The sequence below is a fragment of the Anarhichas minor genome, unplaced genomic scaffold (assembly GCF_050575085.1).
Source record: "Anarhichas minor isolate MPS153535 unplaced genomic scaffold, ASM5057508v1 ptg000026l, whole genome shotgun sequence".
In the NCBI taxonomy this organism is placed as follows: Eukaryota; Metazoa; Chordata; class Actinopteri; order Perciformes; family Anarhichadidae; genus Anarhichas; species Anarhichas minor.
The window spans coordinates 5,824,190-5,835,028 of record NW_027466472.1 but is presented as its reverse complement, the minus strand read 5'-3'; the positions used below and the strand labels follow the sequence as shown (position 1 = coordinate 5,835,028).

The window sequence follows — 10,839 nt, the reverse complement described above, 5'->3', positions numbered from 1 at the left end:
TTTTTCAAACATCTTTAAACTGGTCAAGCTGAGACCCTGCATTTACCATAGCGTCAGTGGCTTTCTATCAGATTTCTGTGAGTTATAGACTAGAACATACAAATATGTTGAGATTCATTTTAACGAGATTGATGTCCCTTGACAGTCCTCTTCTCATCCCACTAATGGTCACCGAGCTGATACCTATTCCGTTCCTGTCCACTTCCTGCGATATACTCTCATTTACCGAAAGAGGGATTGAGGTCCCGGTTATGTAATAAATACAGCAGGGGGACAGTGTCTCCTCACCACTAACCTTATCCACCTGCTGTTGCCTTAGTTTATTGACGGTGATAAGCATCTCTAAGGGTGATTTATTGCGACCTTACCAGCATGTCTGCTGTATAATAAATGACAATTCCGCCTATTTACTGTCGTTAACTGTCTCGATGCAGAGATTTGTTTGTGTTGCTATAGGTTTCATATTACCTATCCAACAGTGCTGGGTTTATATATGTTTGAAACAACCCAGCTATTGACACAGTGAAAGTATTGTCTCCGATGCCATTCTATTATCTAATGGTATTTATTTAAAAGCTGTATTCCATTCTATTAAAACTAATGCATCCTTCCTCTCTTTCTCTCCTACATCTGCTACTTCTGTGTGTATTCCCCACCCCCATTACCTCCCTCCCATCCATTCTCTCTCCCTCTGTTCTTTGTTGCAGTGCTGTGAAGTGGCTCTGTCCCTGGAGCCAAGACTTCATCCCTTTGGTGTCAGCGAGGATGCTGTGGGTTACCTTGCTGAGCACCATAGCCTTAGGATGGACCACCCCGATGCCACTACTAGAGGACTCCGAGGAGATCGACGAGCCCTGCTTCGAGCCCTGCTACTGCGAGGTTAAAGAGGGAATCTTCCATGTCCACTGTGACAGTAAAGGATTTACAAATGTCAGCCAGATCTCCCAGATATGGAGCAGGCCGTTCAAGCTCAACCTGCAGAGAAACTCCATGAGGAAGCTTTACTTTAACAGCTTCCTCCATCTCAACAACGCCATATCCATTAACCTGGGTAATAACGCCTTGCAAGATATCCACGCGGGAGCGTTCAATGGCTTAGGAATACTCAAACGGCTGTTCTTACATGAAAACAAACTAGAAGTGTTCCGGAATGACACTTTTCTGGGATTGGAGAGTTTAGAGTATCTCCAGGCGGACTACAATGTTATCAAACGGATTGAAAGTGGTACGTTCAGGCATCTTCACAAATTGAGAGTGCTCATACTGAATGACAATCTGATCCCTGTGCTCCCAAATTATCTTTTCCGATCTGTGTCACTCACACATCTGGACCTAAGAGGAAACAGACTAAAGACATTGCCGTACAAGGGCACACTGGAGTACGTTGGAAGGAGCTTAATGGAAATCCAGCTGGAGGAGAACCCCTGGAACTGCATCTGTGAGATTGTCCAGTTAAAAACTTGGCTGGAGAGAATCCCTTATACAGCTTTGGTAGGTGAGATCACATGCGAGTACCCATTCCACTTACATGGGAAAGACTTACGGGAAATCAAGCGCAGTGAGCTCTGTCCGCTGCTCTCAGATGGGGAAATTGAGGCCAAGCTCGGAATTCCCCGGATCCCATTCAGCAATGAGAACACATGGCCTACTAAACCTTCCTCCATGCTCTCGTCTTTTCACAACACAGCCTCTTCTGTGGAATACAAGGACAGAGTTGTCAAGCCCACCAAACGACCTCGGCCCACAAAGAACCCTCCAACCCCTCGTAGCATCTATCCAGGCATCAACCAGCCCCCTGTTGCTGGCTACCAAACAAGGCCTCCCATCCCAATAATTTGTCCAGCTGGATGTACTTGCAACCTTCACATCAATGACCTCGGGCTAACAGTGAACTGTAAAGAGAAAGGCTTTCACAACATCTCTGAGCTCCTCCCACGGCCCCTCAATGCCAAGAAATTGTATCTGAGTGGGAACCTAATACAGAAAATATACCGATCGGATTTCTGGAACTTCTCAAGTTTGGATTTACTGCATTTAGGGAATAATCGGATATCCTACGTCCAAGAAGGCGCCTTTATCAACCTGCCGAACTTGAAAAGTTTATATCTGAATGGGAATGACATTGAGAGACTCACCCCTGGGATGTTTCGGGGGCTTCAGATGTTGAGTTATCTTTACTTTGAGTATAATGTCATACGTGAGATACAACCTAACTCCTTCTCCCTAATGCCAAACCTCCAGCTGGTTTTCCTCAATGACAACCTGTTACGCTCCCTTCCCAATGACGCTTTTGCTGGCACCAATCTTGCACGCCTCAACCTCCGAAACAACTACTTCCTTTCCATGCCTGTGCGTGGTGTTCTGCAGCATCTGACCTCCATTGTCCAGATTGATCTCCATCAGAACCCCTGGGACTGCTCTTGTGATATCATCCCCCTCAAGCATTGGCTGGAAAAGCTCTCCTCTGTCATTGTGGTTGGAGATGTCATGTGCAAGACACCCGAATTTGTGTTTGGGAAGGACCTGCGTTTACTGGAGGTCGAAGTCATCTGTCCTGAGCTCAAGTACCCTTCAGGCCCCTCCCCGGCCCTGCCTGGTAGGGATGACTTCACCACAGGGAGCTCTGACATGGGGGAGGCAGGTGGGAGAGGGGCTGTCCCACTGTCTGTCCTCATTCTCAGCCTACTCATGCTCTTCATATCTGCTGTGTTTGTTGCTGCCGGGCTTTTCACCTTTGTTCTTCGTCGCAGGAAGAACCTTCCTTTCCGGAAACGTTCTGAGGTAGATCTGACGGGGATCCAAATGCAATGCAGGATTTTCGAGGACCCACCGAGGCAGATCACTGCTGGTAACACTGGCACACCAGAGAAACCGACACCCAGTATGCACAGTATGCACACACACACCCACACTAGTCACACTCATGCCCATGGTCACGTTTATGATTACATTCCCCATCCAGTGACGCAGATGTGTAACAACCCCATCTATAAGCCTAGAGAAGGAGAGATAGCAGTGGAAGACAGACTGCAGTTTTCAGAGAAGAAAGACAATGGCAGCAGTAGCAACAGTAACTACAGAACCTTATTAGAGAAAGAGAGAGAGTGGACCCTGGCCGTCTCCAACTCTCAACTCAACACTATCGTCACAGTTAACCACTCCACGGCTGACATGGCAGGATTTCATGAGAACGGAGGGCTCTGCCCTACAGTAATTGACAGTCAGAGGCCCACACCAACAGTGGGCTTTGTAGACTGTTTGTATGGGACAGTACCCAAACTAAAGGACATGCATGTGGCGCATGCGCACCCACCAGGCATGCAGTACCCGGATCTGCAGCAGGATGCACGGCTGAAGGAGACATTGCTTTTCACGGCGGGGAAAGGCTGCTACCCCGACCCGTCCCAAAGCGATTACCTCGAGTTAAGGGCCAAACTTCAAACCAAGCCGGATTACCTCGAAGTCTTGGAAAAATCGTACCGGTTTTAACATCTCTATCCCATGGAGAAAAAAAACAAAACACAAAATCAAAACATTCACTTTGCCACCCTGAAGACAAAAATCACCCCAAACCAATATAACAGAAAACAAACTTACGAGAGCAGCATGATATAAAATAAAATATTATATTACAGTTACAGTTACAACAAAGTTTCCCCCCAAAATCACTTTGGAGGAGAGGCCATTCTCAGATATTTCAATGAAGTGCCTTTTTTTCAGAGTAGCCAGCAATGTCAACAGCCGTTATTTTTATAATATATAAATATCTCTATATGCCCAAGAAAGAGCAAAAGAGGAATGAGAGGGGCACCGGGGAATAAAACATATAAAACATCCTAAAATACATCCGTCACTATAACCCTTTTTCATGGAGTTACCATGATGCTCAAGAAGCACGGGAGCTGGACGTCTCCCTGACTTTGGGGGTTTCTTGCTGTACTCTTTAACCCCTGACTAGGATGTACAAACACCCGGAGGCCGTGCACATGAAGTTTGTAGGAAATGATCGAAAGAGAGAGAAAAAAATACATATATTAAAATGAACTGCAGTTTGCTGCATGCACTCGCTTCAGTGCAGGAAGCGAGGGGATTTACTCAGACTATCACATCACATTATGAACAGAGATACTGCAACACATTTACAGTTCAGTGTTCTATTTAATTTTTATATCTTATTAATATGGTTATTACTATTGATGAGGACTTCTGTCTATATCAGGGTGCTTCTCGTAAAAAAAGGATGCGCCGACGCACGGATGGTAAAACATTTGTGAATATTATTATAAGACAACGCTCAAGGTTTTCTGGATATTTCCACGCACTTTGTTGACACCCCATTGCTTCTGGATTCCCCATCGTCACCCACTAACGGCTTTGTAGGAGGCACTTTTAATGTTTTCTCTCTCACAAAGATTTGAAGAAAAATGTGCATATATTTATTCTGTAATTTCAGTGAAGACTTTAATTGTAAAGGTAATGTTAAATCAATGTATAGTGATTATGCGTCTGGTATAGCCTTCTTAATAAAAACAAACTCTTCAATCAAATGATGAAAGGGTTGATGCCACGGGAACCTGTGTGTGGAGCACTATTGACACGCTGTGTATTTGGTGTCTTGTTAATGGCATGGAGGCGCTGTGGCCGACCATCATGAGGTAATGCTGCTGGAAATGAGAGAATAGCTGCTGGACCAATAGAGTGCTAGACAGGATGTTGTAGAGGGCAATAACATTTAAATCGAATTCAACTGCTTTTTATTTTTGGATTAGTCCCAGATTAATTTAATTCATAGGGAAAGGGTCAACTAAAAGGGGAAACAATGTGTTTTGTTTTATTTTCTGGAAAATATAACCTTCTGTTTTTTGGTACTTTGTCCTATGATCCTAACCTGCTGGATGTCATAGTGTGCTATCTTTTTTTGCCACTATATTACTTGTCCTAGCTGGATGTGATGAAGGTAGAAGAACAATTCAAGTCAATTTAGCTGGTTTTGAAGTCGATGATTTGACTGGATATACCAAATCAGTGCGGCGCGCTGCAATTTTAACTAACCTAACGGGTATTGCTGATGAAGGCCAATAAGCAGTAATTGAGAGGGCGAATAAAAACATGATTGGGTGTTGCTCTTTGAATTTGCAGATCCAATTTCTGACTCCTTCCATAGTAGCGATGCCGATTTATTCCACTGGAGGGCGATAAAAAGGCTTTCAGATTCATTGGGCGTTTAGTAGATTGGATGCAGTTTTTAATGTAATGCACAAAATGTTTATCTTAAGAAATCATTCATAAGTCTCATATTACGTATGAACTATTTTGAAAATATCTATACGTAAAAAAAAAAAAAAAAAAAAAAAAAAAACTACAAGTGGCATAACAATTTGATCCATTCCAGCACAGTTTCATCCGTTTCATGCTTTCTTTTTTCTTGCTTTATTTCAACCATTTGACTTGAAAATGGCAAAATAAAAAACTCTAGTTGCATCAACAAAATTAAGCAGCATTTTTTTTTGAAAGAAAACAATCTTGAAAGAGCTGACCATCACTTTTTGTATTGTTGATTTATTGTTATTTTTGCACTGAAATCCCTAACGGTAAATTAACCCTCAGTAGTCTCTACCGCAGCAAATAATAATTGTTCAACTTTTTCGCTGTGATTTTTGATATTTGATATTTCCATATCCAAGCCGCATTCATTCTTGGGACCAAATAGTAGATGTAGACAAAAAGCAAGGTAGAAGCAGCGGCGGAGTAAATATGGTATTACAGTTCACATCATCATAGTGCTTTTCCTTTTTCTCTTTCTGAAGTGAATTTTTTTTATTTGGGAAAAATAAGATGCAAATCTTGATGTCTATACATTTGTGAATATCTATGGAAAGGAGGGTGCATTTATGTTTTGTTTTAAAATGGGCATGTCATGCCTTTTACTTGGTTTAGGAGTGATGATCCTCCGTTGCAATTGGGTCTTATGGTTTCTTATGTGTGTCAACTTACACTAAATGGAAGACATGTAGCAAACCATATACTTCCCTGTTAAATGGGAAGGCCCCCTTAGCTATAGTTTAGAGCAGTCATCACCAGTAAGGAACCAGTCTACAAGCTTGCATAATATGAAACATTTTACCTTGTGTTGTATTCATTGTTTAGTTTCTTTGACAATTATTGTTGCTCAAATGAGTGGAGGTCATCTTCATATAAAGCCTTTGTAAGCATGGTAGCATTACGTCGAGACTCCGTTTCCTACTCGCAGAAAGTTTCACAATGCTGTACCCCTATGTTCTGCTGCCCCACCTCATTGCTCTGCTCCTTTGTTTATTTTATCACTAATGCACACACACACACACACACACACACACACACACACACACACACACAAACATGTTCAGCCTTCCTTTTCCTGACCAAGAGGTTAGACTATATGGTCAGCGTTTTAAGTGTGCACTCAGTTTGATTAAAAACATAATGCATTACTATGTTAAGCCCAGCCCTCACCATTACCCCCCCCCCCCCCCCCCCCCCCAACTGAATTAATAAATAAAGTTTTGGGATCATTGATGATTTTTGCTATAGTCCCATATCTTGGTAACCGTTTTTATCCTTCACTCCTGTCACCAACCCACCATTATATTTCATAAATGAGTGCTGGGCTTTGTCCCATTATACCATGCTGAGTGGTTTCATCCCAATAAATCCTCTTGTTATCCTGCACTAATATCTCCAAGTGATTTCATACTTTGGTGGAATATTAGACAATGGCCACCAATAGGATTGAAGGTTGGCTAAATGTTTCTTTTTTGTGTGTGAAATGTAAACATTCACTGCTTGTTTGAATCTCTCTCTATTCAGTCAGAGGTGTTAGAATGTTCGCAGTGGAGTTAACCTTTCCTTCAACATCTCTCTTGAGGTTTGTGCGTTGGCAAGACTTCAGCACGGAAAATGCAGTGTGTGCCTCTCTGTCCTTGGCTTTGTCCGTGTCCCTACGACTTTTTTTTTTTCTTTTCATGTCTCTCTCTTTCTCTCTTTTGTCTTCTCGTGTCTTCCGTTCTATTCTCATGCTGAGTTTGTTTTGTGATCTATTTAATTTCACTCTTGAACAGGTCTGTGGCTGGCTTCACAGCTTCCTTTATTCCTAGGTCTGGCATCATTATTTTGTTCTCGTTAGTATAGGTTTTCCAATTTAACCAGCTTCAAACACAGGCTGGTTGAATGAGAAACTATTTGTAGATGTTTGGAGTCTTTGGAGTGGTAAAGGTTATATGTATCTCCATTTTGATTCCTTCAGACTGTCTTCTAACTTCTGTGGAAACAAAATGTCTGCCATGGCTCTCTTGCACACTCTTGATCCTTTGATTCTTGCATTATTTGAAAATAATACACTTTAATGACCTTTGTCATGCATCAACCTACTTTATTAATTACTTAATAATACATTCTGTGGTGGGTTGATGGTGGTTGGTTGATAATAAGTCACTATGCTGTAAATGTTCTGCAAAGCTTTTGTCTGGAGGTAGTTTTGCTCGAAGTTAAATTATTAAAAAAGCTTGGCACACTTTCCTTCAGGCCTTTATCTAAAAGTCTTATTAGAACATAATGCAGAAATAATTCAGCAATGCATGCCTATTAAAACAAATGTAATGACACATAATTCTATATCAATTGGTTGATTTAAACCTTAACCATGACATAGCTGTTTCAAATTAGCTTGTTTTAGAGATGTGAGATACCATAAGCCTATCAGAAGAGCTTCAGTAGGCTCTCACACCAGCTCAGGATTCACTCTAGCCATTCGCTAGAAGTAAATACAAGTGCATACATTTCATGATGAGTTGAGGCATCGCCTGACCGTGACCGTTTGTATTACCCTTAACTTTTGAGGTGGTGCCCACTAATGTTTCATACATTTTTCTCCTCTCCTCTTTTTGCTCAGGATATTTTTGGGCCTCTGGTTGCTGTTTTGCTGCTACGTGCCTGCACTGCAAGAGGGGTGCTGTCAGTTGTCAGTGCACCTAGGTGTGTCTGTTTGTGTGCATGCTTGTGTATGTTTGTGTAATGAGAGAGAGAGAGAGAGAGAGAGAGAGAGAGAGAGAGAATGCCAGATGGACAGATAAACAGATATATCTGTCATTGAGGTGGCTACATTTCCGCCATGCGTTTCTGTTCTCGTTTGTCTCCGCTCTAATCAGTGTATGTTTGTTGATGGGTATTTGAGAGTCTTAATTAGCCCAGACATGATTTTGAATGGCAGCACGGCATGAATAGCAAGAGGAATAAAACAAATGGGAGGAAGAGATCAGTTTGAGAGCGATATTGATGGGAGGGAGAGCACAGACAAGCGGCTTAGGGAAGGGTGAGAGAACATGGAGTTGTCAGTAGAGGATTGTGAAGGATGTGCCACTTAGAGAAAGTAGGGATTCTTTGTGCCCTTTTATCGCTGAAAGAATCCATAATTGTCCAATTACCAAAAACTGAGAGTCCAAAGCAGAGAGAGAGCATGTTATGAAGGCACTGAGAGAGGGTTGTGACCACTTATATTTGGCATTATATGTACGCGTGCATGTGTGTAGCTGGTGTGTGATATGCTTTCTCTGTTTGGGAAACAGGGAATTATCTCCAGTGTGCTGAAAAAGCCAATCTGTCTCTGACCATGGTGCTGAAGTTGCAGTTTACTGCAGGTGCGGCATACAGAAAGGCACGTTCCACTTTCTGTGCATGTGCGTCTGTTTGTGTGTGTTGGCAAATGTGGGGAAGGCCCGTGAGTGTGTGTGTGTGTGTGTGTGTGTGTGTGTGTGTGTAAGAGTTTATTTGAGTTATGTGTGATTATGCTGATGGCTCAACTAACTTTTGGTTTTCTTTGTGGTGTCATAAAGTGCTGTGTATATATCTTGTGCAAAGACAGGAGAGTGCAGTTTTTCCTGTTATATGCAGGCACCACATTTGCTATTGATGCTGTACTGAATACTGCATCAATTTGACGACGTGGACCGTGTCAACTGAGGTTAATTCTGACTGTCATTTGACAGATTTCCCACACTTCAGCTTTGGTGTTACTAAAATGATGCTGCACTCAATTAAAACAGGCACAAATGGTTATAGTCTTCAACTACAGAGAACCCCAAAAGAGATGAGAACCACTCTAACTTGTACACTTTTGTAAGTCCTGAGATCATGAAAAAGCCTTCAACACATCACTCCACAGTGCTGCAGTGCAGGAGCTCGACTGACCCAGTATGTTGAAAAAAGGAGGTGGAGGGAGAGGAGAAAGAGAGAGAGAGAAAGGGGGGTGCAGAGGGAGAGCGAGAGTGAAAGAGAGAAAGGGCGATTCTCAACCTCTCTGCTACTTCTGCCTCCGTCTGCACTGTAAAGCTCTGCATTCGTATTGTTTGCCTTGTGAATTTTGGGTCCCTGGAGATTGTGGCCCTCTCTCCTGTCTAAAAAAAATACTGCAAGTTTGTGAAAAGTTGCAGTCATTTGTGCTGCTCAGCAGTGCGCTACATACCTTGCTCTTGTATATACGAAAGATTAGCAATTTGTGTCATTATCACTCATTTCAGGAAGGGGGGGGGGGAGAGGCATGATTTCATCAAATAAAATATGGAGCATTGTGTCCCTTGCTAGTGTTCTGAATAGACCATCTCTCTTTGTTCCGCAGTGTGGGCCCTACTTTGTGCTTTAGGATGGCCAGTAGTGAATTTTATAAAGATTTATTTCATTCTATTCCTTCTTCTGTTTCTTTGTATCTTTTTTTTTTCTTTTTCACATTTGAACAAAGTCAATCATCTGTTTCCTCCCCTGACTCTTAATCTCATGTTTCTCTTTTTTTCAACATTCACACTTGTGTCTTTCTCTATCCATTATAGTGCACAGATCTCCATCAGTACATCTTTCCCATCCATGTATCTCTTATTCAGTACACACAAAAAACAATACGACTGTATGTATTTATGCGTGTGTGTGTGTGTGTGCATCTGTCTGGTTGTGCTACCACGGTGCGTTGCTTTTTAGAGAGTGCTCCATCACATCTACAAGTGACCTGAGAGAATGAGCCAAACTGGTTGTAATAACAGTCTGATAACTGAGTAACACAATAAACCAATCTTTTTTTATTTCCAAGATATCGAGTGCCTGCTGTTAAAAGGTGCCTATTTATTTTATTGCTGGCAACATAAAAGTACCGTTTTGAGGATGAGCATATTGAATGGTGAGACTGATTGCTTTACAGTTACTAGATACAGGCTTAAACATTTAAACTTCTTTTTTGAGAGAAAATTAAGCTCAAGATAAAAGAGGCCGAGGTCTCTTTTGTGCCTGCGTGTAGTGGTTTGACTTTCAGCTGCTCTACTAGGATTGTGAATGGTTTAGTTGGCCAAGGCCATGTGCCGGTGGCTGGTGTAGCTTATGTGCGTGCTTGTTTCAAGTATATAATGCTTCTTACGTAAAAACAGCTTTCGGGGGGGTCAGTGCTATTGCAGATTTAGGAATGTTTGGCATTCAGAGATTTAGTGAAAGCAAGATCAAGCTTTCGATTTAGACATAAAAGCATGTTCAATTTATGCCAGCCCTGAACGGCCTAGTGCGGACTGCTGTGCCAGCACACTCTACAAATGTGAGTGACATTGGAATTGTGAATGGAGAGGAAAGAAAAATAGGAGGGAAGCAGAGGTGATGAATGAAGAAAAGACGATAAGGAGAGAAAGACTGGAGATGAAGAGTTAGTATGAAGGGAGAAGGCTGGGATTCTTCTTCGTTGGTTTGTTTTCAGGTGGAACAACTCACACTAATGCTTCAAAAAGGCTGCACAGTCTACAACGAGGTGTATTTGCATGGGAAATACATTATTCA

The 10,839-nt window shown here is 42.1% G+C and overlaps 1 protein-coding gene across 1 annotated transcript; it reads left to right on the top strand.

Moving 5' to 3' along the window:
- The first annotated feature begins 515 nt into the window (after positions 1–515).
- On the top strand, positions 516–3,489 carry slitrk3a (SLIT and NTRK-like family, member 3a). The gene has a single exon (XM_076100528.1). It carries the CDS (start codon positions 601–603, stop codon positions 3,487–3,489), a length of 2,889 nt encoding a protein of 962 aa, XP_075956643.1. The 5' UTR covers positions 516–600.
- The last annotated feature ends 7,350 nt before the right edge of the window (positions 3,490–10,839 follow it).